The sequence below is a fragment of the Halictus rubicundus genome, chromosome 11 (assembly GCF_050948215.1).
Source record: "Halictus rubicundus isolate RS-2024b chromosome 11, iyHalRubi1_principal, whole genome shotgun sequence".
NCBI lineage: Eukaryota > Metazoa > Arthropoda > Insecta > Hymenoptera > Halictidae > Halictus > Halictus rubicundus.
This window is the reverse complement of record NC_135159.1, coordinates 14,083,685-14,108,377: the sequence shown is the minus strand read 5'-3', so window position 1 is coordinate 14,108,377 and position 24,693 is coordinate 14,083,685. Positions and strand designations below refer to the sequence as shown.

Below are 24,693 nucleotides of genomic sequence, written 5' to 3'. Positions count from 1 at the left end.
CAGACCCCGGATCTAGGATCGACGGACTCGACGGTTCGCGCGTAATGGCCACGGGGATCCATCAGCATCCTCGACGCGCCGGATTTCCAGGTAGCCGCGGCAAAGTGGATAATTGCCCCCGCGGATCACCTGGCTCGAGATTCGGTGTATTCGAAGCTCGCGAAGCATGAGTTATGATGATTGTATTATAGCGCTAATGTATATTCGCCGACGCGATAGAATCCCCCGGATGACTAATGGGGGATGTGTCAGGATTCATTAGATTCCTAATTAAGCAAACCCACCGCGCTAACGATGATTTATTTTTCCGCGGAGTTGATGCACTCCGTCATTTCCATTGTCATGTGTTTTCTTATATTCATTTGCGTTACCGGTCTTCGTGGAAGCCACGGGGAAATTCATTAGACCTGTTTGCTGCTACTCTGTGCCCGTGCTTGGGTCAGATTTCCTCGAGGCATTATGCGCCCGATACCCTAAGTGCGCTGAGTCACTGACCAGGCTGGTTCTGAGACGGTAAATCCTCATTTCAAGTAGGTGCTCTAGGTTAGTATACCCCTAAATTTTTACTGGGAGCAGGAGTCCTAGGTTAGGTATGTACTCTAAGACTCTGGATGGACTGGGGATCCTAATTCTTCATTTAGACCAAATGTCTGATGGACTAGGTTTGGGACCCTAGTTTGGTTACGTACTCTAAAGATGGATACCTTGACCCTGTAGGTAGGTCAGAGGACCCAATGTAGCTACCTCACGTTCCTCAACTCATCATTTCGGACTAGATGTCCTCTGCTAACTCAATCGACATACCCTAAATCTTTATCTACACCATGTGTCCTAGGTCAGATAGGTACCTTGACCCTCTATCTAGGTTAGAGGACCCAATGTAGCTACCTCACGTTCCCCAACTCATCATTTCGACTAGATGTCCTCTGCTAACTCGATCGACATACCCTAAATCTTTATCTACACCATGTGTCCTAGGTCAGATAGGTACCTTGCGCCTCTAGCTAGGTTAGAGGACCCAATGTAGCTACCTCACGTTCCCCAACTCATCATTTCTACTAGATGTCCTATACTAACTCAATCGACATACCCTAAACCCACACCAGGCTGCTGCCATTGCCTTTACAGTTAACCTATCATGCTTCCAAGGGGCACACCACGTCTGGCCCAGCTTCTAGTCGACATTGCCGACGACCAGCCAACTTCTTCAACTTGCCGCGCCATAATCGGTGCAAGTTGAACAGTCCGCGTTCACCGTGAATCGCCAGCTTCGTCTAGCCGAACCGTGCGCCGCCAATTTGCCAGGTCCGCTGGTCGTTAGGTGGCCTTGTTGGCGCATTGTTGCCGGAACCGAGGGTGTTCATCCCCATTGTTAGTCGAGCAAAGTAGACTAGCCCCGGCGCAGAGGAGAAGAAAAGTCGGCGGCCTTTGTGAAAGCGAAAAGGGGACCAGACCCGCCATCTCTCTTACTCTCTCTCTCTCCCTCTCTATCACTCTCTGGCTGTCTCTCTCGGCGGATGCTTCCGCGGTTGTTTACAAACCTGTCCGTCAACCGGCACCAATTAGTATTGTAACGGAGCAGCTGTGTTGCCGTGACGTCGAAACAATGGCGGATGACAGGAGAGGCCACAGGGTCTCGTGAGAAACTGCGCGAATGTTCGAGACACGCTGATAGATGGGGAAACTCGAGGATACGTGATTTGCGATTTTTCCGCGATAAGAAAGATAACTGCCGTGTAATCCGATGTTCATTTTCCGAGGTGTGTCTCCTCTTTCAGAGGACTCCGGCGCGTTCGCCTAAGTCCTCTTAGCATTCTCCACGAGCGTGTAATGGCATCGAGAGAGTTCGTTTTCCTTTGCGAAACGGCACGGCGTACGCGGCCGCCTAAATAGAACCCGCTTTACCGTTTCTTGTCCCTGGTTTTAGGGGGTGTGTATATCGATACACAACGCCCCCCGCCCTCCCTTCAACCCTTGGAAAACTGTCACGAATATACACCGGCGGCGGCGGCGGCGCCTATATGCTTAAGAAGCTGGCACACTAATGCACCGACACTTAAGTTGGTAACTACGGCTGCTCACAGAGAAGCTTCCGACACTTTCTGCCCAAGCCACATCCCCCTACTACCCCAACCCGCCCCCTTCTCTCGCGGCATCATTATCATCCATTTGCTAATACAACAAGATAAATTGCCCTTCCTTGTTGCACACCCTTACCCCACCTGGCAAGTTTTCTGGCCGTCGTGTTCGGAAACGCTCTCTCACCCCACGCGCAGCCCGAGGGATGAAACACGGTTTCTTTGGGGGTCCATGCACTCTCTTCCTCTCTGTTTTCCCTTTTTCTTTATGCCCTGAACGGCCGCCGGCCTAAGTGCGTTACCCGAAGTTACGGGTTACAGATAATTTTCCGGGCTCTCGGCCGCTTTTCCGCAGAAGGGAAAATTTCTCGTTGATACCTGCCCCCCGACCCCCACCGAAGTTTGCAATGATTATTAAATGTGCAGCAATTAAAATTGTCTGCATCGATTACGGAGAATAGGAGCCGGGTGGAAGTTTTGTTCTCTTCAGAATTTTAATACGCCTAGTACTATCGTGTCCTGAAATTATTTTGCATCCACACATTTTTGTTATTAATTTGTGTACGTCGTATAATTATTACTGTATCGGCGGGTATGTTTATTGCAAACATGTGGAACGGGCCGGGCTTCCGGTTTGTTATTAAATATTTGGATTAATTTGCAGAGACGAACGGACCGCGCGCTTCTCTTTTAAAGGCTGCGCAAATATTTTCCCGGTTCGGAAATGGCCTGCGAGCCCGTTGTTAGGGCAAATCGGTTCGCGCGAGATTTTTCATCGAATTTGTTGAAAGAAATTGAAAAACTCCGTCGGGCGCCATGCGCCGCGTCATCGAATTTAATCCGGCGCACTTAAGAATGCATCGGGTCGATATTACGCGAATCCGCCCCCGACGGTTAATTGTTTCCGTGGCGTGGACAACGTGTATGGAAATTTTGCGGCCCGCCAACTGCATAATGCAGTTCCGGCACGCTCCCATTCTTGTTAATCATTAACAGTTACTTATCCCCCTGCGATGAACCGTTGATGCGACGCCGTTCATGCCCGCGGATAACGAGAAGTCGGTACGTTTGCGCCTGTGACAAAATTATAAATGGTCTTTATCGATCCGGCCCCGGTTAAGCTCCGCCGTTTATGGCCAATGCGAATCGACTTTACGCGAGCGTGACTAACCATCCTACCGATAAAAAAGAAACACACTCGGAACATGTACGTTTCCAGTTTTGTTTCTCTCGGTAATTTTACATTTCCTCCGTCTCGATTTTAAACATTGACTTTTTTAATTTATCTACGAGTTTTCATGAATAATAAACGCCAGAGGACTCGAGTCTCTCGTGCTGGATATGATAGAGCATTTATCTTGGCACTGGTGGAACATAGTACTCGACGTAGAATAGGGGATTGTCTGTGATGAGACAAGTAGAATAAATGCGATGTGGTCAGGCAAGTAGAGTAGCCACCAGAAAAATTGTTCAGAGTTGCCCGGAACAATTATGCAGGAGTGTATCTTCTCCTGTGATCAATCCGTCTGACCATATAACGTTCTCGGTTCACTAGTCGGACCATATATCGTCCTCCTATCACTTGTCTGACCATATAATATTCTCATTTCACTTTTCTGGCCATATAATGTTCTAATTTCACTTGTCTGACCATATATCGTCCTCATTTCACTTGTCTGACCATATATCGTTTCTATTCTACTCAAGAATTATTGTCTAGTGTTCCTAATAGACAGGAAGGCCTCTGTAAATGATCTCGATGGTGTTTTTTCAATAGTGCAGTTTGGAAAATCTTGCAGAATTTATTCAACCGTGTCCGTCGTTAATGAGAGGAGGACTTAATCAGTGGAAAATTCGTGTGGCCAGTTTTCCGGCCGTGTCACCGACCAGCGGCACACGAAACCTCGTTATCAATCATTCGTAGCTGTCAGTCGGCACGCAATTGATAACAGTTGTTCCGCTCTCATGGTACACGAGCCTGTTTACGGTGTCTTGAATATGCATGCGTTCGTTGCTAAACCGTTCCCGCCTTCATTTTCATTTTTCCTGTTCGAGAAATCACCGTGTAACGAGAGTACAGTCCGCGCAAAAAAAAAAAACTGGTCGAATCGCAGAGACTTAATTTTAAGAGGATTCGAGTCGTAATCCGCAGGCAGAACCGTGTTAGTTCGCGGGCAGAACCCGTCATCAACGTCGACTTCCGGTCGAAAGGGCTCGTTCGAAGATTTGCGATACGATTCAAACGGCATCCCCGTGGTAATCCTCCTGCCCCTTTCGAAAGCGAAGCCACGGAAACTGAGGTCGACACGCCACGTCCAATTTATGCGTGCGTTTTGAAGAGCTGTCACGCGCGACCTGCTTTCTACGAAAATTTGCTTATTAACGTGGTCTCGCGGCCAGGGGGTGAGGGGGAATAATGTTAATATTTCACTCCGAACGCCGTGCTCATTAGCCGCGACACGACTCCGAGCTATTATTTTTACGAGCTTGGACCACGTGGAGAAGTCAAAGACCTAGAAGGAAGACTGACAAGATTTTTCTTCAGACCCTAACCCAGAGTTTCACCGGAAACAGGAGCGGGTTGGGTGCGTATGTGTGGGCGGAGAACGGGGAAGAATGTAGGGCGAAATTACTAAACATGAATTCTATTCGATGTAAACGTTACGGCGCGCGCAAACCACGTTGAAACTGGCAGCGTTGTTTGCGCTGCCGGAAGGCATTTCGAAACGACTAAAGGGACACGCTGCCCCGGGGACACGAAATCGCACGTACATACAACGTCGGATACGCCATTATGGACATGCGTTTACCTTCCAATTAATTCGTTCCTTGCCCCTGTTCAAACGAACTTGTCCCGGGGGAAGCCGCCAAGAATACCTCGTAAACGGTTCGACTCCATTTTCAGGGGTATTCTCTTCTGTCCGCGTTGCTCAGAAAGTACACGTGGCGGATTCGAAAACGCCACGACTTATAATCGCGTTACCCGTTCACTGTACTCCTGAACTCCAGACCCCTCCTTATCGCCAATCTGCTCGGTATAATTGAAAATATTTTTGGAACAGTCAGTTCCGGGTTTCTCCTGATTCGTTGGATATTTCTCCGCGGTCATAACCACTTGCCTGGAACGCTTCTTGCGAACGGGAAAATTTTCGCTCGATTATAAGTAGCTGCAGCGAACCTATAGCCAGCCGCCGGAAATTAATCCAAGGGAACGCATTTACATCGACGGAACGCTCATTCTGAAACTGAATGCAGCCTGCGGCGACAGTCAATAAATTTCACAAACGTATTCTCGGTCTATTTTAGCGCCCCGATCGCAGAAAAAGAGGACGCGGCGTTAGTGAGCGCTGGAGGCACGTATTTAATCAGAAAATTACATATTAGCTGCAAACATTCTCTAGAAGCAGTCCCCTCCCACTTCTTAGCTCCGCCCACTTCGCCTTCCACATTTTGCCCCACACTCTATAAGTTCGCCAATTTGTAAACCGATGAATTCATTGCCAGTAAATGACTACCTCTTTAACTTCAAGTACACCGCCCACTATCTTTGACTCCGCTCCATTCACTGGCTCCTACTATTCTCCCATTTCCTTATAACGACTGTCATCAGTTTAACATCACATTTCTACAGTATAGTGGTCCCTACTTAGCAAACTCATTGGCTGACAATTTCTCCCTCTCCGTGTCTAAACTCCGCCTCCTTTCCTAGACTCCACCCACAAGGGTTGGCTCCTCCTACTATTCTCCCATTTCCCTATAACGACTGTCATCAGATTAACATCACATTTCTACAGTATACTGGTCCCTTCTTCGTAAACTCATTGCCTGACAATATCTCTCTGTCCAGGTCCAAACTCCGCCCCTTTCCTAGACTCCTCCCACTGATTAACTTTTTTCCGACCCAATATTTTCTCCGTTTTCTATATTTTTTACCTGGTAGACATTTAGCCAGACTGCTAAGAAAAGCTGAGGTGTAGATCCGTTTAAAGTGACCTTGTGGGGGTTACAGCGCGCTGTGCCCCGGTGTCTTTGAATGCCAAGTTCATCATCGGGGACGTTCTAACACGGTTCTTTCTCTGCTTTCAGGTGAGTGTCCCGGAATTCCAGTACGCTCGAGGGACGGCCGCGTCCCTGACGATGGTAAGCCATAAAGCAAATGTACTCCCGTTTCACTCGCGGCGCGCACGAGTCGCAGCCGTGTTCTCTTCACCCACACCACGACGTCTCTGATTTCGCTGGTGGTTTGCGTCACGCGCCGGAGCCACCCTCGTTTCTCTCGTCGCCTCGGATGAACGACGGGGGTTGCGGAGGGTGGGCGGGGTGGGGGGGTGTAGGCTTCGGCTAATACCCCGAGACATCCTTCTTAATTAACGTCGCGATATATACCGGTTCTTTTGCACGATTAACCGACATCCAACGCGAGCGGCGCGCGTTAGGATCCGCCGCCGTTGCTCCAGACACATCCGTCGGGAAACCGGAGGGAGAGGAACCTCGGCTCAAGTGGGTCATTACAATTGGCAGCGCAGCACGTGCCGCTGTTGTTCGGGGAATACTTTCTGTACGCGTCCGTTTGCTCCCGTGTACGTGCCGGAAATTTTTCTTTCCCCGTTGGACACGGTGGTCTGCGAACGCGCCGCCGATGTAAGTTGGCTTTGATGAATGGCTGGGGCCACCGAGTAAGACCTTCGCTGTGCAGTTTAGCAGCCTCTGGAAAATAGGAGACTGTCTGAAGGTTACTCCGAAACTTGTCCCGGGTATATATCGACTTTAGGGATTTTTGGGGGATGCAAATCGGGACTCGGAATGCAAATTGTGCCTGTAAATTTTTCTGTTAAAATCCGCTGGCTAGTGAGGAATATTTTTGTCGAGGGATGACGACTTCTGTGCTTGCTTTCGTGGTATGAAACATCGACTAGGGTTGTCACGTTCTCGTAGTCCCATTCTTCCACCCTCGTCGTTAAAGTAAGGCGTGTCCCCTGGGAATTAGATACGAACCTATTTGTATATCATCAGGACGGTCACGAAGGGTTGCAGCGTAGGGGTATGTAACGAGTGAGGAATCGTTTCGACGCAGTGGCGTGAATACTGAATCTCCGGCTCAATCTTCCGGTTTCTAAAATTTTTCATTTCCTGCCAGTTCAATTAAAATATGGTGTCTATCTTTCAAGTGCCACGGTGACTATCACACGAGACTGGAAGCCGTTATCTGTCCACGAGATATTTCTCGTGTCGATGTACTCCGGTGGCTCTGCTCCTCGTTGCCGGGTTATTTTTATTTTCCGCATAAACGAGGATAGCTCTTATCAGCCCGGGAAGTAACCCTCCGGCTATCGTCGAAGTTAAACATGTTCCTGACGTGGCCGAGCGTGGTACAAGTCAGCCATTACCACTTACACGTATTTTCGCTCCCCTTTTCCGCCTCATTATCGGCATTTTTCTTTTTCGTGTTCCTGACCCCGTCGGGCGATACATAAACGAGCCTTCTTTACGGCGTAATAAAAGGGGCGGCTCTAGATTACACGGTTTAGATTGAATTTCGGTCGGTTCATTAGCATTTGCTTCGGCGAATATTGTTTTCGTTCAGTATCACCGGCGGGAGAACTTCGGTAGACGCGGGAGGGCACGGAATTGCCATTTCTATGAAAATTTTATTCCGAGAACCCTGCTTTTTAGGACCGTGGCTTGAAGGACCCCAACTTTTCAGAAATCTAACTGCAAACGTGCTAATTTCCAAGGATCTAACTAGTGGGTCTCTGACTCTCAAAGCTCTCAATTCACAAGGCCCTAGCTCTGCGAATTCCTGAGTATCCGAGGTCCTAAGCTTTCAAGGGCCCAGGTCCCCAAGGTTCTACGCTTGCAAGGGCCCAGATCTCCAAGGTCCTAAGCTTGCAAAGGCCCAGATCTCCAAGGTCCTAAGCTTGCAAGGGCCCAGATCTCCAAGGTCCTAAGCTTGCAAGAGCCCAGGTCTCCAAGGTCCTAAGCTTGCAAGCGCCCAGGTCTCCAAGGGCCTAAGTCTCCAAGGTCCTAAGCTTGCAAGGGCCCAGATATCCAAGGTCCTAAGCTCACAAGGGCCCAGGTCTCAAAGGTCCTAAGCTTGCAAGGGCCCAGGTCTCAAAGGTCCTAAGCTTGCAAGGGCCCAGGTCTCAAAGGTCCTAAGCTTGCAAGGGCCCAGATCTCCAAGGTCCTAAGCTTGCAAGCGCCCAGGTCTCCAAGGGCCTAAGTCTCCAAGGTCCTAAGCTTGCAAGGGCCCAGATCTCCAAGGTCCTAAGCTCACAAGGGCCCAGGTCTCCAAGGTCCTAACTCTGCATGATCCTAATTCTCAGTACCCTAACTTATGGTAGTCCAACTGCCGAATCGTATCTACGGAAGGAATATAAGGGGATTGGCACGTCTCTCGAGCGAAAAGCGGGGGAATAAACGTTGACGGTTCCAAAATTTCAATTTTCGCGTCGCTTCAACGAAATTTCTTTCGCCCCCGTGGGTGCAGGAGGGAGAGGGAGGAGGGTGTAGACCGCGATCAACTTCGCGGAAATTACTACGGACTTTCTATCGAGCGAACAGAGGAGGAAAATTTCGATGGGCTTTCTTGCACGGCGAGAAAATTCCCGGGGAAAGCGTCTCGACGCACGCTTTGATGTTCCGGGCGCGCTCGGGCACCGGCCTCGGCGCGAACACGAGCTTTCGCCTTTGAAAGCCTCCCGCCGTGAACGAAAGAAAGGCAGATGGGCGAGCGAAAGAAGCTCACGGGGAAACATTCGCTCAGAGGGAGAGTAAATCGCGCCTCCGAAACGAGGGGAATTTTCGTGTCGAGTGTCGTTCCCCGTTCGGCGAAATGGGACGCGTGCCAATCGTTTGTTCGCGATAAATATCGTGTTTGCGATCCGGATTCCGAGTATACCTGAGATACGCATCCTCTAATCGATCGGCTCGCTTTTCACCCGAAATTTCGAACATCACACCTAACCCCTCTAGCTTTGTCAAAAATGATTTGAATTGCTTGAAAAAATTTGTCTACATTTCTCCATAAGTACTTAACAAGTGTGTAAAATTTGAAATTTTTACACTGAATAGTTTTCTTTTAAAAAAATCTGCAAAGATTGCCTTACGGCCAGAGCTTGAAACTAAGAGGACGGCAAACTTTGACTTATAATATTTAATGTCATTCCTGTCTACAAATTTTGTCTAAAATTGTATTACGGTTAGAACTTCAATTTAGTACAGCCCTTCGGCAATTTCCTCTGAATTTTAAGTCTTCGTCGTGTCTTGATCCACTTCGAAAGTAATTGGAAGAGTAAGTGTTTTCATTTTTCACCCCTTCGGCGCCGCCCTTCGGTAATTGACCTTTGGGTGTAGGGAGATCGAGTCCCGATCAAGTAGAACTGCACCGGATTCCCTTATTCGAAATCCCCGGAGCACATTTTCCACCCCTATAGCCATTTCCGTCTAGTAGAGGCGGTTCAGCCTCGACGAATGGAATTTCCGTGCCACGAATCGCGCGGAATCTATTTTCGCGGCGGAGTGACGTATTCGCGGCTCAGCATCGCGCAAGTGAAAGTAATCTATCATACGACCTATAACGCGATATCCCGCCACTCGGAACGGGAGATCCTCTTCTTGGCTCGATCCCTCGCCCGCGCCAAGAAATTCCCGAGCCCCCACGGTATCTTGACATTTCCCCTTCGAGGCTTCCCGGGGAGGTGAACGCTCGTCAGTGACTGCCAAATTCAATTATGTTCCATTCCCCGTGAAAAACTGCGTCGATTATTTCTCGTGGAGCTTCTCTACGCGACGGATAGTTCCTGGGATAATAGCGCGTCAAGATGCAGGAACATGTTCGCTTTTCACTATCACTGCCTATGAAAATAACGTATGAATTGAAGGTCGTAGAAAATAGTGACTCAGGGAAAATTTGTACCATTTTTCACGCCGAAGCAGATGAGCTACGAATTTGATCTTTATTTCTACTTTTCTTCGAGATATTGTCATAGACTCCGCCCATCGTGCACCGCCCACTTTTTAGTCCCTCCCACTTCCTGTTCCCACAATTATTGGCTTGTGTTCGTTAACATACTTCTCGAGACTAGTAGGCTCACCTTGGCGAATTCATTGACCGTAAACTTCTCCCTCCTGGGTTCAAGCACCGCCCATTGTTTCAAACTCCTCCCACTTTCTATTTCTACTGTTGTTGGCTTGGGTTTGTCAGTAGAATTTTAGAGAATAGTGGACCCATCTTTGATAATTCATTGCTTGTACATTCTTTCTTCTCTGGGGTTTAAGCTCCTCCCACTGTTTCGAGCTCCTCCTCATTCTCTAGCCCCTTCTATTATTTGCTTCTTTTCACCTCCGTTTCTTTTTATAGTCGTTGAAATAGATTTGTCAATATATTTGTACAAAGCAGGGGGCCCACCTTCGTGAAAATATTGCCTGATAATTTTCCCCAGTTTAAGTTCAAGCACCGCCCACTTCCTCGGACTCCGCCCACAAAGTTTGACTCCTCCCACTCACTATCTTTCACCGTCCCATTTTCTTCAAGAAATGTGTAATTTTTGATGCAGATGATTTCCTCCACTGTCTAATGAAGTATCGCCCGAACTATAACTCGTACAAAATAATGCCTCGGGGGAAATTTGTAGCGTTTTTCACGCAGAATCGGACGAGCTATGAATGTTGTTCTTGTTTCTATTTCCCATCGAGATATTTTTAGACGAACGTCACTTTTGAGCATAAGGCGTCTTTTCGTTTCTAAATTCAGTTCCCTTGTTCTAGTCCGTGGCAGACGCGTTTCGAGACCCTCCGAAAAAGGCGAAAGAAAATTCCTCCCCCTCGTGCTCCTCGCGCGAGAGGGGTTTTGCAGAGGTTTCATCCCGCCCCGAGCGACTCGGTCCCCTTTCATTCCCCCGTCGGAGGAACTTTCATCCGTCCTCGCGTGAAAAATGCCGCGATACTGTATCAAGCGAGATCGAAGGTATTCAGGGAACACGGAAATGAGTGTGCACTTTCGCGAGTTCGGGCTCACGAAAGGAGCCTTTTCACCTTTTCTTCCGCCGCGCCCGGGACAGTGCAAACTTTCGACTCGGAGAGACATCGGCATTTTTCACTCGGCGTGCGCGCCACGAAAAAAGGAAACACACAAAAGTTTCGCGGGGCGGGGGAGGGGAGGGGAGGGAGTGGAAAGTTCGTGTCGTCCGGTGTGTCGGGGGAAATTAATCATCTGGGCCCGGTATCGGGACGATGGTGGGACGGTAATTAATCGTGCTCCGATCGCCGTTTCATAAACCGACGAAACGACGGAGCTTGTAATCCCCGGGTGCGTTGGTGATCGGTTCCTTCCGTACTCGGATCGATCACTCACGATCTGTATTCTTGATCGATCAACGGCAGCTATTTTTTAAGAGAAGAAGTCCGACGTTGTCGACGGAGTCGATGATTTTTTAGAAGAGCACAGAATCTTCGGGGAATCTGTGCTCGGTCTCCGACAGCTCATAAAATCATCGTCGAGGGTTACTATAAAACAGAGAGCCGGGGACTGGTTCTCCCATGGTCCACTTTCCATGCTGCCGCGGAGCCCCCATAAAACCTCGGCGATGAAACGTTCTCACTCGGAAACATGCATAAGTAATTGCCGGCCCGAGGGGTGGCCGGCGTTTTTCTTCTGTCTCCGCGGCTATCAGAATCGTCTATCGGCGACGCCGAGGCGGTCGCAACGTTTATTCATTCAACACAAATTTCGCGAACCGTAAAAATCCTTGTCGCGGGGACACGTCGCGAACGTAATTCGAGCTTCTTTCCCGGAATTATCCACCGAAATCTGATAAAGCTCGAAGGGGCTTCGGTAGAGGCACGGAGGCAAAGAGTTACGCACTTCCGGCACAGCCGAATTCGGAAGTTCGATCCCAGACCGGATTCCCAGCTTCATTCCCGCAGCTGTTAGTCGATCGGCCCGATAAAGTGGATTCCAGGGGTTAGGGACAAGGGATGGCACCGATCGAACCACCGAACACGTAACCACCGTGCTATCTATTAGCTCGCCGCGTGATAAACGATTCGCTTCCTTCCACCGTGAACTTCGCACGTAAATCGCCTGGAAAAGGATAAGCCAGCGGCGAGGGATTCGACTGCTTCCTTTCTTTCCGCGGTCGGGGACTCGGATTCGGGAGTGTTTACCCTCCGACAGGAAAATGAGCGTTAAGAGTGTTCATCAGGAAAGCTACTAGAGTCTACTCAGTTCAGATCAACGTGTAGATCTACTTCAGATGCTCCCCTCACTCAGAACTAACATTGAAGCTACTTTTCGTTGGGTAATACAGCGAATTTTGTCGAAATTTGTCAGCAACATATAGAGTGTGACTTCTCTGTATATGTCGCCAAGGCCTTGATGATAAACGTCGCGGAATTATCGCCACAGTCACTAGGGGCCTCTCACAGGATATATCCCACTACTACTAGGGCTAATCACAGGATATATCCCATTATACTAGGACCCCCTCACAGGATATACCCCACTACTACTAGGACCCCCCCACAGGATATAATCCCACTACTCCCAGGGACCCCTCACAGGATATACCCCACTACTACTAGGGTCCCTCACAGGATATACCCCACTACTACTAGGGGCCCCTCACAGGATATACCCCACTCCTTTGAGGAGCCCCTTACAGGATATACCCCACTACTCCCAGGGGCCCCTCACAGGATATACCCCACCACTACTAGGGTCCCCTCACAGGATATACCCCACTACTCCCAGGGGCCCCTCACAGGATATACCCCACTACTACTAGAGCCCCTCACAGGATTTACCCTCCTACTACTAGGGTCCCCTCACAGGATGTACCCCACTACTAATAATAGGGTCCCCTCACAGTATATACCCCACTACTCCCAGGGGCTCCTCACAGGATATACCCCACTACTAATACTAGGACCCCCTCACAGGATATACCCCACCACTACTAGGACCCCCTCACAGGATATACCCCACTACTACTAGGGCCCCCTCACAGGATATACCCCACTACTACTAGGGACCCCTCACGGGATATAGCTCGCGGTAGTGGGGATAGTTCCGCGACGTTTATCATCGAGGCCTTGGCGACATATATAGAGAAATCACTGTTGCACTTTCTGACGAAACAGCCGCGAATACTTTTGCACGCAGCGTCACTGGAGTGTTGCCTCGTAGCGTAATCGATTTTTTTCTGGTCCCTGGAATAATGCAGTCGGGCAGAGACGATGTCCGCCGAATTTCCTCGGAATACGCGGGAACAGATTTAACCATCCAGCCAGCAGTTTTAGCCACGCGGGCTACAACTAATTACTGTGGCAACTTTATTCGCGCGGCTCAATGACGGATAAAGCCGGCTATTTTCACCGGCCGGGAAAGTGACGTCTGGGGTAAATGCGCGCGAAAGCTTCTCGACATTTCCCGAAGTGCTTGAAAAAGATTGCCCGTGCCAGTTTCTACGACCGAACGAACGAACGAACGAGCCACCCCTCCGGTTTGCTCGCAGTTCGTTCTCTCTCTCTCTCTCTCTCTCTCTCTCTCTCTCTCTCTCTCTCTCTCTGTCTCTGTCTCTGTCTCTCTCGAGGAGAGCAGTACGAGAAACGGCTACAATAATACCGGCTGGCCTCGTTTGCGTGCCGCTCGACGGCGTCTATAGACCGAGAAACCGGAAACGAGGTGTCCGCGGTTATCTTTTTGGAGCGCGAGCAACAGGGACAACACAGAGAGACAGCCGAGCGGGATTCGAAGGGGCGCTGAATGCACAGAGACGCTCCGCTTGTAACGCGCTCAAACGATGACAGGATTGTGGCCGACTGGAATTTCTGCGACGAGAAAAAAGACCCCTGCAAGCCGGCAAATTTCTGCGAAATCGCGGATACACACGCAAAAATCGCTTTCCTTAATTTTTACCCTCGAGAAATTGCCTTGGACTAATCATCCGCAAGACAGGAAAGCATTTTCTGGTATAGAATTGTGTAGGTCTGGAAATAATTAGTCCAGTCCAGCAAAATTTGCCCTGAATCTCTATCGACACGTATATTATACTAGAAAAATCCAATTTTGGACCTTGCATTCGTTTGAAGCATGATATCGTCCAAAACAAAATAGAAAGTTGGCACACTGGTTCACAGAATTTTTTCTTTTTTTTTTTTTTGAGGTTCCCGTGTTTTAAAACGTTCCGGAAAATTTATGCACATTCCCCCATGTCTCTAGAAAGTTATGCAATTTGTTTTACTTCGATACTTTGCCTCAATTGTTTTAAAAAAATTAAATTGTAAAAAGGAACGAAAAAGTCGTTTCGGATTAGTACAATATTAGGTACGACCTCAAATAAAATGAACAGGGTCCGGGTCAAAGATCACCCAATACACAGACGGTCGGTCAGCTTCCGTGTGATTCGTTTCGCGTTCGCGAAAATTCGCGATCGTGTTCCCGCGAATTATGGATTCCTCTCTTCCCTACGCCGAGTCTTCGGCTGAGTCTTCGGGTTAGCTCGTGTTTAATGATCCGTTCGCGGAGCCTCTAAGTTCGAAAAGTTGGTAGGAAAATGCGAACAGGGTAAGTCGCGGGAATCGAACTTCTTCGCCATAAATCAGAGGAAGAGTAATCGAGAGATTCCTGCTGGCCCAACCCCGCCACGCGGTGCCCGGGTCCCGTTTGACACGGGTCTTCGACAGCTTTGCACCTAACTCTTATCTTGGCCAACTTCAGCTGACAGTTTTCTTTTCTATGGGGATGATAAGAGTGTCTGAGAAAAAAAGAGAGCAACCCCGGAGAGCCTGAGGAGTGTTGAGACCTAAACGAAACAATTTTTTAAAAAGTCTTCAAAATTTATTTTAATCGACAGTTTGGAGGACTTTTTAAACAATGCTTAACATGTTTCCTGGTACTATCTCCCACACAAATTACATTGAGTTCATAAAAATAAATTTTGACCAAGTTTGACGGGGTTTGGTTATGTTTGTAAGACTGCCGAGAGTCGTACTTGTGGCCTCGGGAATTTAGCAGGACTTTACCAGCGACTATAGTGCCTTAATAGGATTGCTATGCATTGTCTAGTCGGACAAACAGTTTCAACAGGTGCATGACTGAAGGACTACTTCGAGCCCGAGAGATAGAGAAGCCATTGAAAAACCTCCGAGGGCTGTGTTAATAACATGATTCGAAGTGGGCTCCTTTAATTAAACTGCGTCATCTCGGAAGAAACACGAAACTCAGTTTCCCCGTGGGGAGAGAGGGAGAGAGAGAGAGAGAGAGAGTTCTTATCATTGAGGCCGACTCGATTGGTAACCGAGGGAAAAATCCTTTGAAATCCTACTTCAAAGGTAGAAAGTTTGACGGTGATGTCACAGGCAATCCACTTCCGGCCTTATTTAGTAAATCGACTCCACAGGCCGAGGGAACGAGTCTCAGAAGTATCTCCGGCAATAAATATATCGGCTTATAGTCGTCTCGAGGAGTTTCACGAGTCATCAGAAGCTCGCGGAACCAAACTCTCATCGGAACCCGATGAGATAGGACTCGGCCCGTGTCCCTTTGGACCCTTTCGTTTCGATCGTCGCTGTTCTTATTGATGGGGTTCCCTGCGAACGCTATTGGCTGGCCAGCGAAGTCGTTGAACGAACCTCCGTCGTGTTTTTTAAAAATACAGGTCCATAGTTTCAACGTGGATTTTTTAGTTTCAATTAGTCTCGTTTCATTCGACGTTATTGGAAAACATTGGTAGGTGGGGGTACACCAAACACTTTGGGGGACGTTCCAAGGTCAAACGTGGGATTAAAATATTTTTTTTAATTACTCCAATAGTGCTCCGAAGTACCTCTAAAGTTTCAACAAGATTGGTTCAGTACATTGTTTACAGTAAATTCACAAATATTCATAAAATTTCCACAATGTACACCGGGCTGAAAGGACGTGTCTGGACGTAAAATTGAGGTTGAACAAAAGCCACCATAGCTGCATTATTCGTGATTGTTTTGTCACGAAAAAATTTGTTCGGTTATCCCCATAGTGCAGTAACATAGCCACACACTTCCGACCAGATTGGTCCAGCACATTGTTTAAAATAAATTCCGCAATATTCATAAACTTCCCCGAGCTTGTACACGGTTTAGAAGGCATAATTCGGATTTTTGGCAGGTTCGGTGGACTTCGAGTTTCACCGTGGACAGGATGTGTGCCTTGCTGGGTTTCGAGTGCGAAGTCATCGAAATCCAGCCTCGTCAATTACCATTAACCGGTAATCCACGATCTGGGCGCGATCTCGCCCGGCCACCGGCAGGCAATCGTTACATAATAAACGATGAGTTTTCATAGCATGAATATGAAGCCCGGCTAATGAGCGCATTAATATTTACTAGCTCGGGATGTTTTGCGCCCTCGTGCCCGTCGACGAACCGTGCATAAATTCCCTTTTGCGCGGACACGCTCGAGCAGGCGAGTCGTTCGCGCGTGCAGACTATCGGGAGAGAGAGAGAGAGAGCGTTCCTGTTTGACTCTTCATCGTTTTAGCCCCTTAGGGACCCGGCGGGCATGCCCGCTGAAAAGCGGCCACGGATCATCAACCGTATCTAATCAAGATCATCTCGCCGCGGACTGTATTCTTCCCTTTATTCCGCGTCGCTTCGTACGCCATTCCCGATGATCGAGACACGACAAGTTCTGCTCGCCCGAATCGGGATTCACCAGTCCAGGATCGATAAGAGTCACTCTCTCACAAATTCGAAAGAATTTTTCCTATTTAACACGATTTACGCCGAATGTTACGACCTAGCATCAGATAAGTGTCACCGAAGCGCCCCGTCAAGATGGGTCACCAAATAATCTCTACTTTTGCAAATCCTTTTGTTTCTTGGCTCTATTTTTGAGGAGGATTTCGGCTGGACCGATTTCGGGCATGATCGGGCGCAGTCTGGGCCCGAGCGTATTTTCAATGATTGCAGGAGCGCAATAAACGCGTCGGCGGAGGGAGCATAGACCGTAGAAAAAAGTTAACACCAAGAGCGAGGCAGCCGGATTCGTTGTTCCTTTTCCCCTGCTCCCTTTTTGTTTCTTCCATCCATTCACATTAATCACTCCGGCACCGCGAGAAAGGGGAGAAAGAGAGAGAGAGGAGAGTCTCTTTTCCTTCCTCTCGCTCATTCTCGTTTTGTTCCCGCGGTGCGCGCCGCGTCCGTGTTGCAACTGCTACCTTAATGGGTTTCCAGCTTGGAAACGAACCGGTGGATTATGGGGCCGTGGCGTCAGAACCGGCGCGATAAACTTCGATAAGGTCTACTTAAATAACACCGCGGCCGCGATTACCTAGCCAGCCGCCCGTTGCGTACCTTCTTCCCCGGGGGTTTTATCCGTCCCCGACCATCTGGCCACTAGACTCCTTCCCGGGAACGATAGCGCGCCTCCTTCAGTCTCGGGACGTGTCGAAACATCGGTCCCGGTTTCGTCATGTCATTAATCTTTGCGCCGAGCTGTACAGCTGACGTGTCTGTGCTCCAGTTCATTGCTGCTGCATGGAGACTGACCTGGTAGAGCTGCTAGGTACGGTGGATCAGTCGGACATGGTGGGCACTGTGGAACAGGTGATTGGTTAGTCAGGTGATTCGCTAGAACCATGTTTTGGAATCGGTGGCAACTTGTTGGGGTCCTGGAGAGAGGTTAGCAATTGGATTTTAGCTACTTGTCGACTGGGAGAGTTTGTGGACACTCTCAAAGAGGACACATCATAGATCTGATAGCCCTAGCTAGGGGGGTCATGACCAGTATCGACTAGAAAATGATGAAATGTGTAACCATTTAGCTACCTGTTAACTAGGCTAACATTAGGGTATCAGTTTCAAGGAGGACATGGCCCCAGTCTTCACAGCCCCAGCCAACACCAAGTAGAGACCGGTTAGCAATTGGATTTTAGCTACTCGTCGACTAGGAGAGTTTGTGGACACTCTCAAAGAGGACACATCATAGATCTGATAGCCCTAGCTAGGGGGGTCATGACCAGTATCGACTAGAAAATGATGAAATGTGTAACCATTTAGCTACCTGTTAACTAGGCTAACATTAGGGTATCAGTTTCAAGGAGGACATGGCCCCAGTCTTCACAGCCCCAGCCAACACCAAGTAGAGACCGGTTAGCAATTGGATTTTAGCTACTCGTCGACTAGGAGAGTTTGTGGACACTCTCAAAGAGGACACATCGTAGATCTGATAGCCCTAGCTAGCAGTGAATAGGGGTCATGGCGAGTACCGAGTAGAAAATGATGAAATGTGTAACCATTTAGCTACCTGTTAACTAGGCTAACATTAGGGTATCAGTTTCAAGGAGGACATGGCCCTAGTCGACACAGCCCCGGTCAACCCCAAGTAGAGCCCACCAGCAGAAACAAACAAAGGATGATGAAGTGGGTGATCATCCAGCTACCTGCCAACTAGGACACTTTTGTTGACATCACCCTCAAAGAGGACATACAGCCCTGATAGCCTTAGCTAGAACCAAAGACCATGATCAGTGGGGATAGGAAGACAGATGATCATTTAGCTCCCTTCCAGCTGGAATACTTTGGGACATCTCAAAGTGGACATAGTCCTTGTTCCCAGCTAATTGCAAAGAAAGAGCTCTGTAAATAGCTAATAAAAAATAATAGAGAGCTACTGGAAACCCAGGATAGGGCAACAAATATCTCTAGTATCTAGTGGTCTAGCCGACAGTTCAAGGACCAGTGCTAAGTGATCCCAGGGAAACAATAGAAGCTCGCGCGTGTTCTCGAAAGGATTCTATTTCCAGGATGGTATAATTTCGCACCGTCCAGTATCCTAGGTTCCTTATCTCGGCCACGCTACGTGGCTACACGTAGCGGCCGCAGATAAATTTTCGGATGACAGTAAGATGGATGAAGGACAGGGGAGAGGGCGAGCGAGACACCGCCGCGGCAATTTAAGACCCGGGGAAGACGGACAATTTAAATTTTTCGCTGGCCACGGTTTCGCGCCTCTCCTGGGCGCAATTACTCTCCCCTGCGGGAGCGCCGAGAGAGAGAGAGAGAGAGAGAGAGAGAGACGCGCGAAAGGAGACGCTTCTCACCGCGGGTAATTGCGGGCCGGCATAATTGCTTTGCTTCGATACCGTCTTCCGGTGGCTCGCCGACGTCCGGAACTCGGCTGGAATTCTCTTTGACGGGAAAATGGCGGTCAAACTTGCCCCTCCTCGACGATGCTCGCTTCCCTGGACTCGCTAACGGGCGAGACACTAACACCAGTGCCTTCGTGATTTTTTTTTTAGACAACCCTTCCATGTCAATCAATTTATTATTTACGGCAGTCGATGTGCGCATATTGGAGAGTGCACACACAAATTTCCAGCCGGATGGAGCCACCCGTATCTTCCAAACGCTCGCAAACCTGTCATCATACTTGGTCATACTGTCTCATACCGCCTCATACTTGGAATGGCACGATTCGGTTGAAAATTTTTGTGTGCATCCAGCAATATCTACCCGATAACTACCATAAACAATAAATTTATTCTCATGCAAAGTTTGTCCGAGAAAAATTAAAAAGTACCCACCGAAATGGAGTCGCGCCAAATACACGACTATAAGCTTGTCACGGGGGCAGAATAGAATTATTTAAAAATATTTCCGAACGGAGACAGACAAACCACCGTCGCCCTGACGTTCCAGTGAGTAAGTCGAACCGTTTTTCACCGTGTCCGGTGGAAAAACGGGAGACGTAGGTGCCGCGAAAGGGAAAAAGCGGACAGTGATTGCGCGAAAAAACGCAAGGCGAACACAGAGAGACGAGAAGATCCGTAATAATCCGGAAACGTTTCTTCCAAATTATTTCTGCCATCCTTTTTCCCACTTTTGCCGTGTCTCTCACAGGTGAACGCGAACGTGGGGGGTGCGGAGGGGAAGGGGGGGGGGTTGCAACCGAGATTTATTTCGTGAGTTTTTCCCGGTCGCACCTGTGTGCAAGCTGTGCTGTCTATCCTTTCTCTCTCCCCCCCCCCCCCCACCCCCTCGAGCTCCGTCAAGCTCTCTCTCCCACGTTCTTTTATTTATTTACTTAGGTATCGCCGCACGTACCACCGGATAATGGGATTTCTTCTTTGATAAGATAAATCTCCGATTAATTTCTTTCCCTCGTTTCCCGCGTCGGGGATGTGATCGAGACGATTTCTACTTGGGGAAAACTGTAAGTTTCCCTTGGTGCGCGCGGTTGCTGGTGCGCGGGAGGGTGAGGGGGCGTGTGTGTACGCGCGGGTGAATAAGAAAAGGTGTGCGCTCCCAGGAGAGCTCCGAGGACGTTGCACGGCCCTAAAATAATGAGTAATTTCTCCGGCGAGGCTGGCTCCGCGACGAAATTCCCCGGGAAAGTAATTATTTCCCCCTCCCCTCCCCTCCGCTGCACCACTCTGTTCCGTTCTATTTGTCGTGAACTCAACATCGAAAAAATTTTCCCTGGAAAATAGTTTACTCGGCAAAGTATATACCCTCCTCGAGGAAGTCGATTCGAGGATATAGGTTTTCGCTACCCCGAACTTCCCTGAACGCATTATAACCTTGTTTGCGCGGCGCACTGATAACAACATCCCGGTATCGAGAGCAGCACGTGAATCTCATCACGTGAGTTTTCTTATCTCCCGTCCCCCCACTCCCCGCCCTCTTGTAACACTGCGCGAAATATGGCAAAAAGTTTTGCGGAACTTGGTGGGGGGAGAGAGCAGAGAGAGAGAGAGAGAGAGAGAGAGAGAGAGAGAGAAAAGAAGGGAGCATAGATGTAACTGTGCCGTTCCCAGGTCTCTTGGTTCGTTTCGTAAATTAATATCCCGGTGGCGCAACAATGGGCCCATTGTGTTACCAGGATAATTAATTTCATAGAAAATCTATCCTGCCTTTATTAAATCTGGATCACTGGCTTTTCGGTGTATCGCCTATATTACACTTCCGGTCCTCTGATTTCATTTAAATTTCACTGGTCTTTTGCCCACGCGCGAATCGAACAATAAAATTCGTTATGCCGTTTACTAATCGTGCTGTTTTTCCGCTGAGAAGGGGGAGGGGGTGGTTCTGTTGGATTTTTTGTTTTCGTTTACACGTCGAAGGAAAATTGTTTCCAGCGAATATTTCCTACGTGGGCGTCGAGCTGCCCCGAATCGTACGTTTCTCGAACTGATCGATCTTCGATAGGCATTTCTGATTAAACCCTGGTTGAGATTAAACCCGGGGCACCTGTCCGCGTCGGTGTACTCGTTTTCAGTGGAAAAACGAGCGTCTTCCCTTTTTATCCGGCCCGTTCTTCCAAGAAAATTGCGTTAGTCCTCGTTTCTCTCCCCCCCCCCCTCGCCCCTCGCCCCGCCTCTCTTCCTCTCTTTTTCCAGGGCACGAGGAATCGCTAATAACGAGACGAGATTAGTTTCAGGAAAACCGGCCTAACCAACCGGAGCAATAGAGATCCACCCCCTTCGATTGATCGAGCCTTATTCACCAGTCGTCTCTACGCCACGCAATTTCACGAACGTTATTATTAAATCCCGATAAATTAGGTTCGGTGACATTCTCGATTCTTAGACCAGTTCCTGAACCAACCCCCTCCGCTCTCTGACCTTTTTCACGTTTCCTGATACTCAATTGATTCCCCCAGTTTGCCCCGTTAATATTCACCTGTATAAATATCCGGGCTTCGTGACGTTCACCTGACATTTAGCGTCTCGGCGATTTCATTAGCGCGGTCGTGCTGAAAGGTGCGGTTCGGACGTGTAACGGGAAAGAATTACATTAATCAACAGACTTTCTTGCGTTTGCAAACTCGGAAGTGGGCAGGGATAATGTTTGAAGGGAGGGGCTAGTGCTCAGGGGGCGGGGCTAGGCTGTGTAGTGGTGGAGATGGGCGGTACAGTGCTGGGAACTACGAGGAATATGGTCTGTCTCTGCTATTTAGATTTTCACAGGTTTTGTGAATCATGTTCTAGAATTGCTAGACTTGTATGTATTTTATAATGGGTGGAGCAAGTTCTAGGAGGGCGGAGCTACTAGACAGAGGGCGGAGCAAAATAGCATGGCAGTGAGGATTGTCGTTGTAATAACTGAACCGTCTACAAACTACTCGAAATTTTAATTGCAAATCTGCCCACCCATAATAGGCGGAGCAATCTGCAGGAGGCGGGGCAAAGTGCAAGGGGCGGAGCTACAGAGTAATAGGGACTGATTTTGTATTTCAGTGACTCTAATTTATTTTTCCGATATCTCCTTTTGGATGTTCTGGTTATTAATGTCGGAAATATGTTTCCTCGGTCCCCGTAAAATCTATTTCGGCGCGTAATGCCAGCAGTACGTTAGACGCTAACGCGTTCAAGAAGAATATCTCACAAGATCGACTTTCGCCTCCATTGACGCCGCATCTGCACCATCGAGCTTCGTTTTTGGTTGGCTTAGCAAGTCTGCCGGTATCCTGTAAAATATTAATACGAATGCTCTCGGATGGGGTGAAAATTCGATACTCGCAACCCTCTTCGAACAGCCGTTCTATGCCACCCCGTGCCCGCACCCTCCGCTATTTCTCATGGTCTTCGGTCCGCCTTCCCTCTATGCGTATACCGGGTGTCTCGCGAGTCTCACACTACGAGAAAATACAGAAAACAATTTTGCAATGCGTCTTCATGGTCCTCCGTAACCGAACCCTTTATTGCTCTCACTGTACCGGGACTTTAAAATTCAATTTAAATTATTGACCAGTGGCATCAGTGGTACAACCCTAAAAGTTTCCGTAGAATTTTTCTCGATTCAGAAATATTGGGGATTTCAGGAGGACAGTGTAATCACTTGTGTTGGTAATACAAATTTATTCTTCGTGCTCCTTGTTTGATTAGAAGCTATGGGCACTTCGGGGACACCCCGTGTGTGTTGCACCTGGTAGCAGCACGACGACTCGCATTACACCTTGCTCGAAATCTATTGCCAGCGGGGAATATTCAATGCGCTGGTCAGGTAAATATTCGATGAACCTGCACGACGAAGAGAGGAGAAGGTCTCTTGGATGCATTTCGACGGCTCTTGCTGGACACACTTCCTGCCTCCATATTTTTCCCTGCGAAATTAGGGGGCGGGGAGAGGATTCGTTACACAAACGCATAACAGATGGGATGCTACTATCTCACAGGGGCTTGCTCCTGATGCCAATCATTAATTAACTGGCTGCTCTTTCATCGATTCTGACGATGGAAATCAGATTGCTGGCGAACGTGAGAGCGCTTCCTCTCAGAACTCAATATAAAAAAAACCATGACCCGCGAGCCGTTCCCCGTAAGCTAAAAATAAATCTAGCAAATACGTTCGATTGTCCAGCAGAAGCGCGTTAATTTTTCCAGCAAATTTACCTTGAAGACCGACGGTCGTTTTCAAGGTTCCCCCGCGGTTACACGTGAACACGAGAAGCTTACCACGGCGCTTGAACTAATATTTAAGCAGAAGCTTAAATCGGCAAATGTAGTTCTGCCGGTTAAGCTGCCGTCGCTGTAAACCCACCAGCCACGGATTACGCTAATACCATTTCGGAAATGAACTCCTTATAATCCGAACTTTCTTCGTTGTCCCCGAAACGGATCGATAAAGCAGCAGCCAGTGACAGGCCAAGAGAAGCGCGTGACAGGAAACTTTATTCCAGAAACCGGGTTCCCCGTTCTTTTATTAATAACGCAATCCTCCTTTCCGCATAGCTGCTCATCGCCGTTAACCGTTCCACTATTCATATCGTCAATCTGTCGTTGTCACACGACCTCTCGGAGCCCCTGGCGAGACGGTGGGAGTGGCTAGACGCGGTTCCCCCTCTCTCATTGGCCGAGCGCCGGCTCCCTCCGCCCTCGGCGCAGCGCCAGTCTCCTCCCACTGGCTCTCGCCCCGCCCTCTGCCAGCCTCTATCGGAAGTCGGAGCCACGTGGACAGGGAAAAATCAAGCACAGGAGAATATAATGTTTTTACCAATCTCTGGCGAGATTTATACGCCGAGTCCGCGGTCAGGTTAACCTCGACTTATCAATATTTATCGATAACGCTGTCCCCAGCGCCGTCAATTAGTTTTCCCGATCGAGTTTTCGCCGGAGCACCACCGCGCGCGTTTAAATTAATTATGGACCGAGAGAGAGAGAGAGAGCTTTCTCCCGAACTGTTTTTCTAACCCTCGAGCGTTTTTCACCCGCGAAAGGGGCGTGGCGGGCGGGGAGGGAGGAGCACACAGTGTGTATTCCGGATGGATGGACGGAGTGGTGGCGCCCCGTATAAATATGGAAATTTCGTAAATCAAGTTAGCCGGCGAAGTGTCGCCGAGTTTTTCAAGGCAACGTTATTTCCGTCGATTCTCCGGCGGAACGCGGAACTTTCCCGCGGCGCAATTAACCGTCCGTTCGGTTCATTCTGTCGATTATACGATCGACCATGTAGATTCGATGTGTGCCCGCGCGAATTTTCACCAGACATTGTTTTGCGTCGAGTGCCGCGAGCACGTTCGATTGATTTTCCTGTTTCCTGTCTGTCTACCGCGAACCTAACTCAAACCAGTTGCTAAAAAACTACCCGGTGGCAAGACTTTTCGAAAAATGAATGATTAAACTGGTGACGTTTG

General features: G+C 48.8%; 1 protein-coding gene across 8 annotated transcripts in view; it reads left to right on the top strand.

Annotated features, from left to right (window-relative positions):
- Nucleotides 1-24,693, top strand: part of Heph (polypyrimidine tract-binding protein 1 heph) — a 427,542-nt gene that overhangs the window by 259,568 nt on the left and 143,281 nt on the right. For 2 of the 8 annotated variants that reach the window (XM_076796827.1, XM_076796828.1), the window contains exon 2: nucleotides 6,165-6,218. The exons of the other annotated variants lie outside the window; for them this stretch is intronic. In XM_076796827.1, the coding sequence (XP_076652942.1) occupies nucleotides 6,216-6,218 (3 nt within the window). In that variant the 5' untranslated portion in view covers nucleotides 6,165-6,215. The remainder of the gene's footprint in view (nucleotides 1-6,164; nucleotides 6,219-24,693) is intronic. 8 annotated transcript variants of the gene reach the window in all.